Below are 20,788 nucleotides of genomic sequence, written 5' to 3' on the forward strand. Positions count from 1 at the left end.
ATGTTCATAGTTCACTCTTTTCATAATATTGTATGTCCTTCCAAATTCTTTCCATACATGTTGTAAAACAATGTCCTCTGCCGCGTCTGTCAGTTTGCACGTTCAAAAACTATTGCACGGATTGTTCTGGAGTTTTCACCAATAGTGTGCTTCCTGATAAAGGTTTAGTTGTATAATATATTTAGGTTTTATCCCAGTGACGCCGCGACCGGCTGCTATTTATTAGGAAATAACGTATCAAAAAATTATTACTATCAATGAATGCTACGACTCATGCTACGAGGGAATACGACTTACGTCAACACATCATTAGAACTAGGTCACAGACCACTTAAAACGGTAAAAAATCATGAAATAAACACATATATTTCATTTATTGTGATAGAAAAAGAAAAAGAATGCGAAAAATAAAGTTTGAGTTCATATTGATCTAGACTGCGACTCGTAGACTGCGCTACGAGTCGTGCTACGATGTGCTACAAGTCTACGAAAAGCTGCTCCGCTATCGACTTTTGTTTAATAATAATAAAGTTTATTTCTCCACAAACTAAATCATTAATTTTTGAAGTAATAACTACTGTTTATCGTTTGTCTTTCAATATAAAACAAAAGTAGGTAGTGTTACAATTAAATAAGTGAGTTTGTGTATTTTATTTTCTTAAATTCGATAAATACTTAGTCATAGATAAGACATGGCTAAATTTTAATTCCGAACCTTAAAACGTATAGGTACATCTAAATTGATAATTGCAACAGTATCTTTGCCTGTCGCTAGGCAACCGTAACTACCCGGCACAAGGGTATTAGCGCAATAAACAAAATCATAATATTTTGTTTTTATTGTATATTTAATATGCAGAAAATGTCGCATTACGGCGTAACGTGGCAACGATCAGAGCTTCCACGTAGGCAGTGGTGCAAACACACCAGAGTGTTATAAGCACTCATAATTATGTGATAAGTGCCTTATAGTTTAATTAATTGTAATTAATGGGAAAGTGAAAAATGTCAGGTAAGCTCGTCTAAAAATAATTACTGAACTTAATTTAACTGAATGTAATTGGAGTTCTTATCACGTTCTTAAAACATATTAATTAGATAATAAAATTTATCAAGCTGAATTCTAAGGCTGTGAACTTAAGAAAATTATATTGTATAATCGAGGTAAGGCGCCAGAAATAAAACACTTTATGTATTCCTAAGTCCGTTTTGTGTTTAGCTCGACGGAATATCAGCAAAACTCGTCAACGTTGTTTTCCTTTTCAAAAGCTTTCTCTTCTTCTTCTTCTGCATATAATTTCTTAATCGCGGAGTTAAACTAGAGGACGCTAATATAAATATATCTGGCGTAATTGTTAAAGTTCCGACGGAATTAAATACATGTAGATACATTGATTTATCTTAATACGTCGCGTGCAAATGTTTAGGTACATAAAGGAAAATGACAGCAAACCGCGTCTATCCTATTGCACGATTAGCTAATGCTACTGTTTATTCATCACTATCACTACATGGTATAAAACAAAGTCGCTTCGCATCAGTCTGTTCCTATGTATGCTTAGAACTGGTATGAACTACGCAACGAATTTTGAATTTTTGATGCGAGTTATTCCTGATGAAGATTTAGGTATAATTTTTTTTATGGTTTACCATGTAAATCGAGACGGGCCGCTTGTGCTTTATAAAATAAGCTATCGCAAGCATCATAAGCATCACTCGTATAATAATATACTTATAAAAGTGAAAAATCTTAATCCTTCATTTACTAAGTATTATTAGAGAGAGAAATACGTTTAGTATCTCTTTCCCACGCTGGCGTGTTTCCGATTCTATTTCTGTCTGTGTCCACATCCACAACACAGGTTTGATTCTTACCTTAAAATGTTTAAGGACGGGCGCCTGTCTAATGGCAATTCTCTTTAGGTATGCTGTTGTTACTTGTTAACGCTTTTTATATCAGGCCTCTTTTTGACACACGGTCAGTGAAGTATGGATTCACGCGTCGTAAAAATTTTACGGCGGAAATCCAAAAACCCGTTTCATTGGAGGACGAGGATATGGATTGGACCTATTCTAGAAAAGGAACCATACGCTACTTTATATTGGTTGAACGACTAATACCTTTAAAAACATGACAGAATTGTTAAAGCTGTTTTTAAGAAACTATATTCATTCTATAATAATTTTTGAATTTGTATTTACTTTTAATAATTTTGATAAACAATTCAATTCAAACAATGAAAAAACGGATATAAGTCGTTAGGTAATTCTGACACTATTATATACTACGTGATACCTATTTACCTAGTATGTGCAAGTACCGAGGGTTGCGTGATTGGAAACCTATCGAAGATTTTATTGTACAGGGAACTAGTAATACACACTTGTATATGTCTAAAGTGATTTCCCATTGGAAATAGACATTGGCAGTTTCGTTCACATTGTTTTATTTACTTTTACGTGCCCGACCTGCGATAATGGCAGTTAAGTCACAATGGTCGGTCATTGGATGGGTGGCCAGATAAGTATTCGAACTCCTCCTTGCTTTGAAAAGCTATCGCCAAAGTATTTGCTATCGCCAAAGGCCTACGTGGTGGATTATGACCAGTGCAGTAAGAACATTAAAATGGCAGATATATAACGTGATTATATAACTTTTTACCAATTAACCGGCGCAAACCAATACGTGTCACAGCTAATATAGTGAAAATTTTTTATTCATTTATTCATTTATTTATTTACAAAGAATATATCTATAATGTAACATAATAATCTAAAAACTAAATTTTATCTAAAATAAAAAATATCCTTCGAGAGAAAAATTGGGAAAATGATGAAAAGAACTTCGATTAGGTGAGAATGGGCTCCAGTAGATAGATAAGATATTACTACACTAAACAAACTAAGGTAGTACTCTTAAAGTAGTAAGTACTCTTAAATTGAAGTAGAATACTTGAAATATATTTTTTAAATCAGTTATATAATTTTGTCATAAGCAAACTAATGTGGTGCATGGCAACTGTGCTATTTTAGTAAAATTCTCAAGCGTTATCTACAAGCGACGCCGGGTCAATTCCAAGTAGTTTGAATTTCAATAGGTTTTACAAGACGATAGGCGTTGGCGTGTTAGATACAGCGCCGTAGGTATTCAGTTTATAGGGCCCTTCAACGCGCAGTTAGGGCCCCGTTAAGATTCACTTTTGGAAATGGCTTAAAGGAAGTGATGCAAAACTTGTATTTGTTTCATACTAACCAAGTTAATCGAGAACTGTAATTCAGCATTATAAAAAGCAACATTAGCTTTATTAGTAGTAGTATATAATTATCTAATTCTAATTTTTCTTCGGAACATCATTGTAAGAGAGTTTGGTAATATTAAAAAAAAACCTAAAAAACACATCTTCTCACATATACATAATAGGTACCTATTATGAACGGTCAGAGTGATCGAAACAGGGTCTTAAATTCACATTCGAGAGTCGTTTACACTTATGTGAATTGCTAAATATCATCAATGTTAAATTTTTGTCATATTATAAATCAAGCGAAAATTCTACTTCGAATCGCAACCACGGCGAATCTGACGGGGCTCTGCCCTGCTAATGCCTAGTCCGTCCCTGCCGAATTAAACGGTTTCCTTACACTTATCGTGGTGCAGCCAATCTTTGAGGCACGTCAGTCGGGACTCACCTACATGGCGTCCTACCCTGACGCCCTCGAACACACCAGCATTTACCATGGCGGGAACGATGGTACCATTGACTGTTAACCGTTTATTAATACAATCTAATTACTAATATTTTAAATCACAGATCTCATTATTAAATTATAAATTAATTGTATAAATTAATATGGTGTGGTATAGTTATAATGGTTCCTCTTTGCCCCTGCGCTTCAAAAGTCCGCAGTAGACTTAGTTTAAGCAAATTTTTGACATCAACAACTGATGTAGGAGGTACTCATATCACTCAATTCCTAAGTCGAGTAAAAATAATTGATTTTTTTGTATTAATAGGTACGCCAATTTATTCATCGAGAAGCCGTAACTGTCTTCAGAAAAATAAATGAAAATTACTATACTAATATATAAGTTATATATTTTTTCCATAGACAGCGAGGAAAGCGACGGAGAAGGTGGTTTAGGCAACTTGAACAGGCTGATCGTGCGACCAGCCGGTCAGAGCGGGAAGGCCAAGCGCGGTCAGCTCTGCTTCGACGCGGCCTTCGAGTGCGGCAACTTGGGCCGGGCGGACTACATCTCAGACCTGGAATACGACCTGTACATCAGACCCGACACCTGCCGCCCAAGATGCCGCTTCTGGTTCAACTTCACTGTGGAGAATGTTAGGCAAGATCAGGTGGGCTTTTTAATAGACCAGTCCATTTAATCCGCTGGAATGCCATCAACTTTGACAGAACAATTCAAAATGCAACTCATAGTATATATCTCTCGGCTTTTTATGTTATAGATTTTTTGTTATCAATTTTTTTTTGTTTTCAGAGGGTGATTTTCAATATAGTGAATTTAGGTAAAGAGCATACTTTGTACAATACCGATATGACGCCATTAGTACGGTCTACATCTCGGCAGAAATGGTGAGTAAGTGTAATCATTAATTTTATAATTGATCATATGAAATTACTAACAAACTTAATTAGTGGAAAACAAATTACTTACTTAGTTACTGCAATGATTCCTATCATAAATACCTACTCGTAGGTAGATAGTAAAAATAACAAATCGAAGAACAAACCCAGCGTGATCCGATATCTCTCATAGACCCATATCCAATAGTGGTCTAATAACTACATAACATATGAGGCTATCACGAATTTTTGTGAGTGCGGATTTAATCGTATCGCTATCGACAATATTTGTAAGGAAAATTAACAGCCTCATGGAACATTTCGTGTAAATTTTGATTTGATTACGTACTCGAAAATACTCGTTCCAACTCCACTGAACACCAGGCAGCGTCTGCCTCGCCGGCTGCTGTTCTACCACCGCTCGTTGCCGCACCGCGGCCGCAAAATCCTGAGTATTGCCTTCGCGTTCGACAAGGAGGAAGACGTCTACCAATTCGCCACCTCCGCCCCCTACTCCTACTCCCGCCTTCAGAAGTACCTCTCTGTATGGGAAAAGCGGGCGCAGGCTTTCGCCACAAGGGAGACGATAGCTCAAACTACGGTAGTATTTTCATACAAATACAGTAGGTAAACTTAACGTACGATATAAATCGATCCAGTATATAAATAGATCATAGTCCAACACACTAGTATCTAAACTAGGCCGAGCCTGTATCTCAGATACTAGGTCCTTATTTATATTTATATATTTATTTCATATAGTAGATTTCTATCTAGGATAAAAAGAATACTACTATGTTCTTTGCACAAAGTATAAATTAGTAGGTGGTCGACTTATCGACAAATTACGATTACCTACACCACAGTCATTTATCCAAACCAGATATTGCCTCTAACACTGTGAGTCATGCGCTGTGCGACTGTGGACATTCGTTGCGAAGGTAGATAGAAACATTATTGTAAGTTAGACTACTTAAAATAGGGATTGCGGCGATATTATATTTTTTCTAATATAAATCGGTCATTCATTTTATTACAAATAATATTTAATTTAATTTATTGATGTAGGTATGTACATGTATATAATAGTTTGTGTTGATAAAGTTTAATAAAAATGTTTTAATTTTTTTGATTTGTGTTGCTTTAATTTTAGTTATAATATGGATATTTATATATTTGGTATACATTTTAATACAAAATTGAGAGCAGGTTTTCCGTTTCATCGTAACTCAAGGTTTTAAGCCATGCATATAGTTTTATTTTTAGTTTCACTTTAATAATCAAATGCTGGAAAATGCGGGAATCCCGAACTTATTAGCTATGTCTAATTTTTTCGTCAAAGGATTTTTGTCAACATAATTAATGATGGTTCGCTTTTCTGTGACCGATATGGAACAACTTTTAAGTTTCTGAGCCATTTCAACTTGAATCTTTAACAATAGTGACGAGCAGCAGTGTTTACATTACTTTCCATCGAACAACAATGATTGTATTACGAACAAAAGCATGTCGAAACCTGTCGCGACATGAATCACATACTATGAGATTAAGAATCATACATTGGTTGGAACTTTATATAAAGGTTTTCGGTTGACGAAATTCATTAATTCTAATTAATATATATATTTATAATTTTTCTTGATAGTTAAAAATTCGTTATAAAGAGGTTGTTCGGAAAAAAATGTTCGCAATGTAAAGGGATATTTTACATTGACTCTTCTTGAGTCGAGGAAGTCGTTATATTGAGGTACGTTATATTAAGGTTGCACTGTATTAGCAGTTAATATATAGTAACTGATAATATTTAGTAAAGTAGTTCTATGTCACTCTCCAACTATCTACAACACGAAACAATTCCGTTTTGGCGTGAAATAATGACAAACAAACATACCTTCACTTTCGCTTATAATTTATTAGCTAGAGATTAGATTGATTCAAACTTGATTTCCTTGAAAAAAAAGTTCCACGGCTCACAAAAGGTTTAATTTGCACACATGCATGTAAGTATCATTATTGGACTTGCTTTATATTAGACGGCCTATCTATATATATTTGCAGCAAAAAAGAAAAGTGGATCTGATCACGATCGGCGACTTCGGGGCCAAAGAGGAGCAGAATGAGGATCATGTCCCAGTGAAAGGAAAACCAGCTGCTTCCAAGAAGCGAGTCGTGCTCATTCTGGCCAGGGTTCACAGCGGTGAACAACCAGCCTCCTTCATTTGTCAAGGTGAGAATACTGACGAAAGCGTGGGCTTCAGATACTTAATCCCTGCAACACCTGCGGAACCTGGGAAGATCTTCCCACCAGGCTAGGTGTGTTGCCTGGGGAACCGCGTGTCCTCAACACACCTAAAACTTAATTGATCTCATCTTTGATGTTGTGTTACTTAAAATTATTTCATTAAGTAAACAATCATAGCTACCTACATGCTTCACTCTTCAATAGGGTTCCTGGACTTCATGGTAAGCACATCGGAAAAGGCGTCAGCTCTACGCAACAATATCGTTATACAGGTTGGTGCTCAAATCTGAATTAATACACCTTGCAGTATTGCATATATATAGTTGTTTCTTTTTATTATACCTCTAATATGCGTGCATATTAGTTAGCTGTCAGTGCAATTAGATTAATTAGAATAAATTACGACAAAACAACCAAGCCGCTGGTCAGATGACATCGTTTGGGTAACGGAAAATCGGGATAAGACTGGTATAGGATCGTAAGGGTGGCGTGAAAAATGGGAGGTCAATTTCCAGTATTGGGTTGATGTGGCCTGAAAATAACGATGACTTTATAATAAAATATATAACTTAGGTAGTGCCTATGCTGAACCCGGACGGCGTGTTCCTGGGCAACCAGCGCTCTGACCTGCTGGGGTCGGACCTCAACCGCTGCTGGGACCGCGCCACCGCCTTCTCTCACCCAGCGCTCATCGCCGTCAATGATGTTCTCAAGAAAGTCACTTCCGAGAAAGTTCGTATAGAAATATATTTTTATTTAAAGCATAAAAATAAGTAGGTAAGTATATTTACACGTTACAAACAACAAAGCTATAAAAAGGCACAAGACAAAAGTATAGCTCAGCATGTGCCACGCGGGGCCAAGACCCTGTTTTGTTTGTAACCGTAACATTTTAAAATTAAAACCTTAAAACTAATTGATAAGTATGTAAATAATGTTTTTGAGTATTCAAAACCAATAAATATATAAAAATATATTTTTTTAATTCGATTCTAATTGAATTGGTAGGCACTGGTTGAGTCTAACGAAGGAACCTTATTCGATATCCACCACACCTGCCAAGCAACTAAACTGTCGTGACATTGGGCTGTTTTAGCAATAGGTACTCTATAAGGCTTTATTCGTAAATCCATAACTAGATAATATGGAATTTCCTTTTATTCCTACGCCTACCTTTCCATAATGTCTTCAATTTTCCTCAATTTACTATATCTTGCAGGGAGTACAATTGGATTTCATCATCGATATTCATGCAGACATGAGCCACGAAGGTGTTTTTGTACGGGGGAATTCTTATGATGACGTTTACAGGTGAGAAAACATCTTCCATTCAAATCAGACAAATATTTTTGTGAAAACTTTGTGATATTTAGGTACAGTGGGTGGAAATTCGTGGAAAATTATAACCAATACTGTACACAAAGGGCGACTTCCATAGGCACGTAAATAAAAAATGGATGGTAATGGTGATACCCAGGTTCGAGCGCCACGCTGTGCTCCCAAAATTCCTAGCCGGCCGAGTGGAGGCGTGGCGTCCTGAAGCGTGCCTGTTCAACGCCGACGCACACGTGATAGGTTGCGCGCGCCGCACTCTTCCCACGGGAACTATGGACGCGTACACACTGCTCGCGTCAATGGGCGGCCGCCGGCTCACTTCCAGGGGACCATATATACACTATACAGAAGAAGCTTGTATCCTTTGTAATCTTTAGCTGTGAGCAAAGCAGTTGCTAGCCTGAACAGCCTTCTTTCTGTTATTGCTCAGGTTCATATAAGTTACTAATGTAGTCAGGACATTGATACTAGCAATTACTATGAATTCTGTTCGAAATTATTATTTATTTATAAATTATATTTTCTATACCGGTTTACCGTAGGACGCCAAGGAAGTGTTATGCATGCGTATGAGTAATTAAATTTTTCCATAAAACTTCTTAACGTAGTACTTAGACACAAAGATAGGGCGATCAGTGGCGCGTGCCCTGTGCGACTACTACCGCCACGTGAGTGTGGTGCCTCCGCGTGTGCCGCTCGTCAACAAGAAGGAAGGCCGCGGTCGCAGGCGCAGACGTCGGAGACCTGTCGCACCAAGAGAGAGGTCCGCCTAAACGTATATATGATTAATGATAATTATTAGCAGTATACGCCTTTGTATGTTACAGTTTAAATTAATAACCATTCAATTTTTTACTAGGACACTCAATATTGCCAGACAGACGGACTACACACGCATGCTAAACACGGTTTGGGATGAAGTGTGTTTCGGTTATAGCTACTTACTTCCTTAATTTTGCTCGACTTATTGACTAGGCCCTTGCTGCGTCTGCACTGCTGCTAGTCCAGCCAGCCCAGCTCCTTCAGGAAGCGAGGAAATTTTCCTGTAGTTTTTTGGCGCTGTGCATCTGGATATCGGTTATACTATAATTGACGACGGTCAATATCGTTTTGAATTTAAATGTGTTTGTAAATTTTGGTGAACGGATAGATTATTGATTTAAAAAAAAACCTATCTATAGGTTATTCACCGTTTTTATTTAGGTACTACTTCTTCTTCTTTGCGTTCTGCAATGATTTTAGAATATAAGATTCAAGGTTATAGTATATGAATTCATATGAATTGATGAATAGGTCACCAAGCTCATCCCCCGAGAGGAGAGTGCTGCCGGCGCGCATACTGTCGCCCCCCCTGCCGCAAGCATCGCCTCCGGCGCTCCGTGCCTTGCCTCCCAGGCTGTCCAGGCACACCGCCATGAAGAACAGGCCCAAGACTGGCATAGACGTCAACACTATTCTGCCTATTATAACGGGTAAGTAGTATGTTTATTAAGACATGTTTATAATATGGCGAAAGCAAAACCACTCCCATTAGTCAGTTAGGTACATAACTAGTAATCTTTCTTTTGTTTCGAGTGTCACTGGTGTCAGATTTTATTCAAGTCGCCTAAACGCATCTGAAAATACTTTTATACGACTACTAGCAAGTCCTCGCCATTTTGTCATACCTACCTACATAATTTTGTTTCGTTTCGCCAGGCACAACCGTTAGGACGCCGCGACTGGCCGTGGTGGACTTCAGCGCCTACATCCGCGCTCCCAAGGGGGACACGTACGGCGTGTTGAAATCCAAGGCCAGATTAGCTCGACCTCCCAGGCCCTCGCACCCACGGTTCACCAGCGATGAATACGATACACATGAATCTGAGTCGTGATTATAAACCTGTCAAATAACTCGGATCACACACGTTAACTGCGGCCCAACTAAACAACTCAACGCCAGTGTAGGAGATTTTGTTAAATTATTCTCAAAATATATAGTCGAGTGAAGCAGTCTCTACTAAGTTTAGCACAGAAAAACCTTTTTGTCAATGGAATATGGGTTTATTTATAGCATTCGAATCAGCTCGCTCGACGCGAGTGATATTAGCGACACCCTAACCAACTGAAAGCTTTCTAGTAAATGGTCAGGATTTTCCTGAGCTGCGACCACCCAGAAGAATCAGTCTAATCTTTGTATTACTTATTTTATATTAGGTTTAAACACATCATTGTGAGTGTGTTTCAGTCTATACGGCAAAAAGTGCCAAAAACATTTCGACCTTATCAATTTTAGATGTTACTACAACTTTTCAATTGTCTTTCCAGTTTCTAAACTTTTACTGTAGCTTCATTAATATTTACTGAACTAGAAAGTAATCACGATCACTTTTAGCACGTCAAGTAATATATAAGCATTTCCCCAATAAACATTATTAAATCGTGATTTTTTTCTTGCTTTTACAACTTAATACCCATTGCAGTACCTACGTCGCATAAATACATTGAGTCTTTGATGAATCAATCTAATAGTAACAGAGGCAATATGGTAATACTTGTTAAGTACATCTATACAAGTGTTCTTCGTAATGTATTACATTACTATGAGTTAGCATACCAACCAACGCATACCCAACATTTGTCGATTTCCGAGACGTATGAATTACCATGCCTGTCTAAAGTTTGGGACCGATTTCCAGCTCGGGTGAATACTCTTAAATTACCGACTAAACGGAACGTATAAAATAAAACAAAGTGTTTTATTGAAACGTATAATGTCCAAGCTTTTCATATTTACAATCACTAACATCTAACTAATCATTCAGTCATCTCTTAGAACAATCTTATTGAACACTATTATCACTACAAATTCCTCAATCATAACAGCAAATGAAAAACGTGACTGAGTATCGTCATCGAGATTTATTCTCAAACGTGTTTAGTAGTTTTATGACAAATTTGGTTTACATGTAAACATCACCTACAATGTACTTAAAGAGGTCATAGGAGCATCACGAGGAGCGATTCGACTTCGAATCTACAGAAGCGCGGGCCGACCGAGGCCCGATCGAACACGAAGCACCTCCCTAATAAATATCTTTGGCATGAACCGAACAGCTCGCCGACAATTCACACGCGATTGCACTAACAACCGATAGTTATTGCTTTATGCCAATGTTCGTTTCGCGTCAAGAGTCACTGGGCTACGGGAGCGCGGTGGGCGCGGCGTCACTCCCAGGCGTCGTTGTCGTCGTCGGAGAGGGTGACGAGGCGCATGGGGTCGTTGTCATCGAGACGCGCGCGGCGCGGCGCGGCGGGCGGGGCGGCGGGCGGCGCGGGCGCGCGTGCCGCTCGCTTCTGCCGCAGCAGCTCCTCGTCCGCCGCCGTGCGCGGCTTGCGGAACTCGTACACCAGCGGGAAGATGCGCTCCACCGCTGACTGCACGTCGTTCACACTGCGAGCTGCCGGAAAACGATCACATTGATATTGTATATACAGAAAAAAGTCCTTATATTATTACATACACCTATGAAAAAGATACTGTAATAATGACAATGCTTTCAAAGATATGACAAAAATAAAATCACACATTTTAGACTCGTTCAAACGATCCATACTAAATGACACAAACAATGACGTCTTGTCAAATATTTTTTTTTAATTTTAAAATAAATCTAATATTTGCATTTATGGTTACTAAAAAATTATAATGGCCTAATTAGTTTTTGGAAACTGCATACCTATAGGGTAAAATAGGGCTGCAAGTTTGTGTGGAACTTTGTCATTTTCGAATTGAGCCAAAATTTAGTTTTTAATTCCATTCCATGAAACGGGATGAGATATGTTGCTGGAAATGGGACGTGAACGTACCGGGACACGAGACGTCACACGTTGTGACGAGACAACGGAAAGTTGAGCGGAAATCGACAACAACGAATTACGATATGAATTAAAATCAATTAATGAAAGGAATTTAAATCAAATAAGTGGTTACAGTCCTGCAAGTTAAACTATAAATATTAACAGTACAAAAGCTGACTAGACAAAGTCAAAGAAGATATGCATACCAACGGTCTGACAAAGATGCCGAAGACCGTGCGAAATGAAAAAAAAATAAGAAAGCTGCTGGTGAACGAGGAAAACGCTCAAATGTGAGATTATAATGAAGAGCACAGTATCATTAACAATAATAAAGATAAAAATTAAGAGACAGGTGTTTACACTTGAACACTTATAACATATTATAGTAAGCGGTAGGAAGACCATTTATAAAACAAAGATTGTATATGAAATCGGGCGATCAAGGTATGTATATTTTATTTATACATAAGTATATCTGATGTCCACCTCTTTACTCCAGTCTAAAAATTAAATAGTAGATCTCAAGTCAAAAACACATTACCACACTTATGCTATTCCTTAAAAAAGTACACAAAGTAAATATGTACACACCTAATGAAGAATTAATAAAAAATGTGAAGAGACGATCGTGACGAGAAATGAGATTTTTTTCAAGCTTTTCCCTAATAAAGTTTATTAGTTTAAGTATTATTTCAACTCACGATTGCCGGGTTAGAAGGTTGAAGAACTGTGCCACTAATTGTGACTAAACCACAGGGGTTTATTGATGGAGATATACATTTAAATATTAAGAAAATAAAACGTCACCTCTGCGACGAGTCAACGAACTGTCTGGCACTAAGGTCGGATTTAGGAAGGTCATCGTCGGGACAATGTCTCCTCAATAGGCGTAGGATCTAATAGGGCACTTTCCTGCATAAAACTAAAATATATAAATGCATTTCCATATAAAAACGCAGTAATTGCACGTCATGCTCATTTTTGCGGGATTATTTAAAAGCATAAATAATTTTAAAAAATAATCAAACTTTGGGGCTAGCCTAATCTGTGTGATTTGTCCTAAACATATGTAATATATTTGTCCTAATATATTTATTAATTGGATTTAGCGCGAACCTTTTGATAATAAAACCTAGTGCACGGATATCGGTTTCTGAATAGTACTGTTAGTTAGTTGTCGGATTGGCTGTTATTATTATCACAGGGCTATAGGAAATTTGATATCTCGGTCTAGACTAGACTGTCTTGTTTGAAAAATTGCACATGAAGCGTTTTACAAGGGTTTAAAGTTTATTGTTTACCATTTATATAATCAAAAATTTCATGTATCCTCTGTACTGCTAACTACAATTTATGCAGTCTCACAATACAGTTATGTACAATTCATGAAAGTGCTACAAACACAAATAAACTTACTTTTTATATATTAATTAGGATAGAACATGGATTAGTATTGCTCAATATAATGTTTAAAAAAATCACAACCATCATAAAACCTTCAGAAGGTACAACCATTTTAAGAAATTACTTAACAAATGCAATATTATTAAACCTAGACGTCGAACAAAAGGCCTTTACCTATAGCCTACCGAAACATGCTCCCACACACATACATAATAGCACGTGGCGTCTTAGCATGCTGTAATTCAAGTTTAAGATTTTCCCAAAAAATAAACTAATTTTGAAAGTAGGCTTTACCAAAATTATTCTTTCACAAATAATACTATTTAGACCATACCATGATATACACATTATACCTATATTGTATTGTATCTATTTGAATAGGTAGGCATGCAATAAATATTATAATAATCACCTTGAAAATTTCTCAAGACTGCAATTTTCTCTATATAAGTCATGTATTTACTCATACAAGATAAATATAAGAAAAAAATACTGAAAAGACACTTGTCATGGTCATTTCTGTTTGACTTTCATTGTTGAAAAAATAATAAAGGATTTTTAAACCAATTAATGGCCTTTCTTTGAAATACATTATGACTTTATGACTATGTATGATTTCAGCCTATTTCCCCATCTCACCTGTGATTGTAACACCACCCGTTGAAAATATCTTTAGTGTGGCTTTGGGATCATATAGTTTATAAGTTACACCTGGATGTAACTCTGGTTCATAGCTGAAAACCAAAAACAAAAAAAATAAATAAAGAGCTATATTGTAACTTTTTCTACTAACTATTATACTTCTTACTAACTATTCAATTACATATGGATTTAAATAAATAAAAAATGGTGATGAGACGAAATGAAATATTAAAATATAAGATAGATCATATGATTTTGTTGCTTCATTACATGTTACTGATAAAGCCATGTGCGTCACATTGTGTGACTTCCAAGTAATTTGACCAAATGCCAACAATGCAATAAAGTACATGTAAAGCAAATCAGGAAAATTAAACATTCAATTTCCAAAAACATACAATCTTATGTTACATTAAGCTCTTTGAAAGAGTGGTACCTAAGTTCATTGACTTCTTGCAGGTACCTCGTTTTGGCACAAAATACACATTTGTGGTAAATATCCATAACAACAAATGAAGCCAATGTTTTAGTAACATATACATAACAAATACTTTGTTATTATCAATTGGAAATTATTTACAGTATTCAACAATATATTAAATATAGATTGGTGGCATATTGAAAAGCAACAAGCTCTCAGCAATGAAATTAAGAAAATTTAATTAATTATAAAGAATACTAACTCTGCTTCTTTATATTTATTGGAGAAGGCTATGATACGAATACCGAAAGGCATTCGACATGTTCCTAGTACATTGACTACGCGGAAGTTCTGAAAGCGGACTTGGAAGCCCAACTTCTGCAGGGCGCGGGCATACCGCCTCGCGGCGATCTTCGCTTGGTCTTCGCTGGTGGCGCCGGTGCACGTGACGCGGCCCGACGACCAGATAGATGCGGTCGTGTATGGCCGACGCAACTTCATAGTTACCATGCCATTCTCACGGCGGAATTCCACGTTAACACCATTCAAAGCTATCTGTCTCAAGTTCAGGTGGCACTTAACACTAAAACTGCACACGACATTGTTTATCATAATATCTATTTCTGGGGTATCTTCTTCTTCTTCGGCAATGGAAGGCGTGGTGGCCTCGGACACATCAGTGCAAGGCTGCGCTGTCGGCGCCGTGGCGCCCGCCTCACAATACTCGTGGTCGGGCACCATGTGGCTGGGGACGCTGTGCGCGGATATGCCATGGATCGGCACTACCCCCTGGGTGCCTTTGCTCAACTCCTTGATACCATTCTCTTGGATGAGCGTAGCCATGACCGCCACGGCGCGCTGAAAAATCAAAATGATGAATTAAGCTAAAGTAATGACTTATATATGTGAGTATTGAATAATAATGACTCAGTTAAATGGAGGCTGTAGGTATTGCCCATTCATAATTTATCTACAACTATAATAGAAATACCTACATTGTAAGATTACCTATGAACTAACTACTTTTATAATGTTGTACAACATAATGATTTTTTTAAAAATTGTATAAAAATTTACATCTTAAAGCAACTCTTTAACTATTATATAAAATATTAACTATATATGTCTAATTAAACTGATGAACATAAAAAATATTATAACAATGCATTTAATTCCAGTTAAAGTGTGGGTGTGACATACTTACTTGCTTATCGCTCTGGACAACATTACATGGCATGGAGCTTACATTGCATTAATGATTGTAAGGCTTGTATGTATGTAATGTCTGTATGCGACAAGGTAATTTTATATCACCTTATTTGTTCAGTACAATAATTCAAACACACAGACAAAAAATCATATGTAAGTAAATATTAAATATAGGCTAATATTTAGAAATTTATTCTGGGTATTTAAATAACTAAATGGCATTTAGAAAGTAAAACTTGGAACATTTAATACTGATTTAAACTACTGGACACACTTTGTAAACACATTTATGTGAATAATAAGATGCTACCAAAAAAAGGAATGAAATTATTTCTAGAACTTGTTTGTCTGATTTTATTTGATGCAATATTTTTCCTACAATATTTCAATGGCAAAATATTATCTTAAAATTGTTTGAGATCTCATTGTGTATGTGATCTCTTTATGTGGCATGTAGAAATTAAGATTTAAAGTTTCAGGTATTAAAAATATCAATTTAGCTTTAAAAATATCAATTACACACTTGGATAAGACTTGAATTTGCCACATACATAATTCTATGATAAAAAAAATTAACAAGAGATTAGATACATTAAACTGCAGGTTACTATACAATATATTAATAATAGTGCAGGATTAAAATGAATTGGGATAGGTTAATGTGCTTTTGACTGTACAACATGCTAAAGGAAATTAATTTCATAACTCAAAACCTAAGATTGATTAAAATCCAGCAAAGTATATATGGCTGTTATCATAAGTTTCCAACACAAGCCATAAAGAGAACTTTATTGAAAATTGCTGATTGCACAACAATGGCCAATGCCAAACATACACATAGAAACAATGTAAACATGCATACATACAGAGACCTAGCAAGATTAAGTTCTGAACTAATTATGCAATTGCAAATTTCATTACCATTACAATTCCATTCACATGACATAGACATAACAAAGAGTATTTATTAGACCTACACCTCCTATTATAAAAGGAATTTATTTTCTTTTAGTAAGAGACATTTTACGGTGTTTGATTTATACAAATGGCTGATATTACAAAAATCAACAATGAAGATAATTAGGAAGACAAGCTTATATCAATTTAATTGACTTCTAACACATACTAATGACCAGTAAAAATAAACACAAATTTGACCATTCCTCTGCATATCCTACCCTATATAAATAGCATCCCAATACCTTACCTATTTATAAGAAATATAGTTCATTGATCATTGTATTAATGGCAAAGATTTCATGTGATGAGATAGATTGCACATTAGTACATACAGGACATGAGAGTAGATAAGTTTTAATAAATTCTAGATTTTTATTTGACAAGAAGACAATGCAAATCATAGCCACATTTTTAACAATAAGATGCACTTACTGACTGAATATTTTTACAACCAAAGAAATAACTTGTTCGTGATAAAGTAATAAAGGACTAAAAAGCGTCAAATTTCATGACAATTAAATACTATGAAATGGAGGACACGAATTAGGCCAGTTCCCACGACGCGGCGCATCGCGACAACATGACACTCGCACAGCTGACTGCCGGACGAGCCCCGCCCGCACCACACCCCGCCCTACCCCTTCCAGCGCCCTCTCCACACACCCAGCCCTGCGCCCTACGCCTGGGTTAACATGCACTTGCACATGCGAAGTGTACCTTTGCAAAACTATGCTAATTCATACGTCCTTCGATTTTAATCCTTGAAAAATTGCCACATTATAATTAAACTCCATCGTTATATCGAATGAATATATGACATTTACACTAGACACTATTGATATTTTATTGTTAATTTTCTAGTAAATAACAAGGAATCCCAGCAGGGAATTTAGCAGTTATTGACCCCATAAAGACGACCTACACCACACGTGATTGTGGGAGCACAAAGAATAATTGCTCTCACGATGGACGTCCTAATTAGAAATCGAGTTAAAGTTATATTTGTGGTAGAGGCAGAAGAATATCAAGACTGTAGTACCTAAAAATAAGCAAAATAACACGGAGTGAACTTGAACCAAAATGGGGCATATTCATACAAGAGATCGGATGCTGGGCGATGATGACATAAATTAAAAACTAAAGTATTGATTAACGTATAAAATTAATTATCTACACAATTACCTGAATTTCAGCCGTCTATTTGTCACAATTATTTTTACACCAGCAACGAAGTAACAATTTTCATTGCAATATTTGAAGTCCCGATAAAGGCTCTCCCGACGTCGGGATGACAATAATAAAATCGATGAATATAATTCACAAAGCGATAAGAAAAATATAAGGAACTTAATCAATATCCAGCAATTCGTTGATAAATGCAAAAATCAAAAACTTATGCACATCCTGCCTAGCACCGCCATGTTCCATTCAGCAGACCAGGCGAATGAAATTATGAAAATGAATGAACATTATCCTTTACAATTAATCGTCTATGGTAAGTCATTTTGTTGCCATCTAATAAAAAACCCATCAATGTGGATATGTCTTAGTAAGTACTTCGTACAAGTATACACTAATTCCATGATAATACCTCAGGGCTATAATGTGGCAGCACATGTGGTGGCACATCTATATTACGAGAACCCTCGGATTTGAGTACGAGAATTCGGACGAGATCGAGAACGTTAAAATGTGCGTGCCGGTAATATGGATGAAATTATGTGCTAGGACATTTGCGCTGTATATGATAGATTGATTTGTGTATCAATAGATTATCGATACTTTATTTCACAAAATGGCATATTGCTACTGTAAAATAGGTAGACACCAATAACAATTGTATTGCATCTTAGTTAATAAAGTTGTATCTAAACCTCTTATTCATTATTTATGCTCGAAAAGCTTTATTTGCCCGAAATGAGTAATTTCAATCGTAAAACGCCATATTATCGATAGGTCTATCAATAGCCATTTTGGAGCAATACTATTAATAAAATTAAATTACAATACTCTGATCTGAAATTATCGATAGTATTTGCAATACTAGATAAACTATGGATAGTTTTGTACAGTCGGTAGTTACAAGCAGTAATGCAGGGCAATACTATCAACACTATAATCGATTTTCGATTCACAATTCAATGTTGTAATTTGTAAAAGGCGATTAAATTAAAAACACTATTTGTAATTACTTTAATATATAAGTATATATATGAAAGTAATTACAAATAGTGTTTTTAATTGTCCAAATGGACAGATGTAATACTTGGTTGGCGAATAAATAATATGAACATGCTATCGATAGTATATCAAATTTCCGATACTAACTATCGAAACTATCGATTGGATAGCGAAACGCTATCGATAGCTAACTATCGATACTTTCGTTTTTTTCGACAGTTTCTTTAGAATCTAATGTCACTTGAAAGACGATTTAAGCCCCACCGAACTTGTGATCACAGAACAAAAGTACTCCTAGCGGACTGCTTGTGACTGGCACAGTGTCCGGCACTGAATCTTGGATGAAATCTTTATTACAAGTAATAGTAAACATTCATCATTTGGATGATAATTATGATAACGTGGATTTCATTAAAATTTTACTCAAGTGTATAACGCCACATTCAGACGAACAAATGGCATAGCCTCTGCGTCGACAAATTTCAACTTTATATATTCTTTCTAGGAACATGTAATATTCTTATATCTATTTGAAATTGTTAGAAAAAGACAAAACGTATTTTAGTTAGAATATGTTTTAACTTTTTAGGAATAACAGAGAAAACAGGTAAAGCATACTTTAAGTTAAAGTATGTTTTATCTTGTTCTGTTAAATTTATAGTTTATTTCAATATATCATATTTGTTGCATCTAATTCAAAGTAACTCTATTCTTTCATAGTGAATGAACCTTTTATCAATAAAAAGCGTACTTACCTACTAAGTCCAGATGAATGATACCTATCGATGAGTTCTACTGAATGAATGAATGTACTAACTACCACGACGTTAGCTGAGTAAAAAAACTTCAGAATGAGATATTTTTTGATGTCTAAACAGAGCTCGAAAAATCTAAAAGAAATATCCTATCGTCTGCCGACAACGGACATTTTCGTGTTTGCAATAGATATGAGTGCACTTTTATTATTTCTTTTTATGAAAAAAGGAATGTTGTTTGATGAAATAATAAATTGTCCATAACGCTTGAAATTTATTGTATCCTCGTTATAAAAAATTAAAGCATACTTAATCTATTTTTTTTCATTATCGCACAGGTACTACAGCACAGATAAATTAAATAGCTTTCTAATCGTAGCAAATAACGACATGGGTAATATTGATTGGAGCCAGCACTAGTAAGAAATTTCTGATGCAAAGTACATATTAGTATATGACGGTTTATTTCATCAGTAGCCTGACATCTCTTTCTTATATATTGCGACGTATATACAGGGTTACTGGTATCAAACGTAAAACCTCCTAAAGACTACTTGTATACATTAAAACAAGCAAATTTTATTCTACAACTTTTCGTGATTCGTAGTATGTTTTTTCATATTAATAAAAATACAATCTAATTTGCGATTCTACACATCTTAACTCTATGTAATAGCCAAGCAAGCAACACGAGACAGTACAGAGCTTAGCGTTATGTTAGCGGAATCAAACGTAGAGTTAACGTTTTGTAGAAACGACAGTAAAACAAAAAAAGGAAAATTTTTGTATTTATTACGTTTAGACAAAAGTCGTAGAACAAAAGATGTTAGTCTCTATGTACTTATGTACCTACCTTTGGAAGGCCTATATATGTATAGGTACAAAGGTATAATGTGTAACCACCGACGCCGTCGTATATAGTTATAACCTTTGTAAGTTACTTTTCAGATTCAAACCAAATCCAGAAGTCAATCTAGCGAGCTGAAGAAGAAAGCGCAAGAGATCAGTCAGGCTATCGATGAAAGGGATAGCAATACTTAGCAGTGTTTTCTCCAGTATTGGGACTTTTTGGTCTTAGCTTAATGAATAATATAAATATACATATATTAGGATAAATGTATTTTGAAAAAAAAAATTTAGTTGACTGAGTAGCCTTGGCCTACTATAAAAAACCTAAAAACTTGCTTTGCATTGCAGGCAACAAGGCAGGCA

General features: G+C 35.9%; 2 protein-coding genes across 4 annotated transcripts; one reads left to right on the plus strand and one right to left on the minus strand.

Annotated features, from left to right (window-relative positions):
* Positions 1-887: 887 nt before the first annotated feature.
* On the plus strand, positions 888-11,764 carry LOC128670710 (cytosolic carboxypeptidase 6-like). The gene is made up of 12 exons (XM_053746637.2): positions 888-1,012; positions 4,111-4,358; positions 4,502-4,596; positions 4,972-5,188; positions 6,646-6,814; positions 7,034-7,101; positions 7,403-7,561; positions 8,049-8,140; positions 8,307-8,521; positions 8,780-8,927; positions 9,458-9,636; positions 9,863-11,764. The coding sequence occupies exons 1-12, from the start codon at positions 1,006-1,008 to the stop codon at positions 10,036-10,038; spliced, it is 1,773 nt and encodes a 590-aa protein (XP_053602612.1). The 5' UTR covers positions 888-1,005; the 3' UTR covers positions 10,039-11,764.
* LOC128670718 (TATA box-binding protein-like 1) lies at positions 10,901-18,093 on the minus strand. Of its 3 annotated transcripts, none has more exons than XM_053746655.1 (4): positions 17,823-18,093; positions 14,734-15,329; positions 14,048-14,142; positions 10,901-11,604 (listed from the first exon to the last, which is right to left on the minus strand). In XM_053746655.1, exons 2-4 carry the CDS (start codon positions 15,312-15,314, stop codon positions 11,372-11,374), a joined length of 909 nt encoding a protein of 302 aa, XP_053602630.1. In that variant the 5' UTR covers positions 15,315-15,329; positions 17,823-18,093; the 3' UTR covers positions 10,901-11,371. The 3 variants fall into 3 exon arrangements, with proteins under 3 accessions (XP_053602630.1, XP_053602640.1, XP_053602620.1); XM_053746665.2 differs by lacking the exon at positions 17,823-18,093 and adding an exon at positions 17,073-17,240; XM_053746645.1 differs by lacking the exon at positions 17,823-18,093 and adding an exon at positions 15,676-17,039.
* Positions 18,094-20,788: the final 2,695 nt, after the last annotated feature.

The sequence above is a fragment of the Plodia interpunctella genome, chromosome 1, assembly GCF_027563975.2.
Source record: "Plodia interpunctella isolate USDA-ARS_2022_Savannah chromosome 1, ilPloInte3.2, whole genome shotgun sequence".
Taxonomy (NCBI): Eukaryota; Metazoa; Arthropoda; class Insecta; order Lepidoptera; family Pyralidae; genus Plodia; species Plodia interpunctella.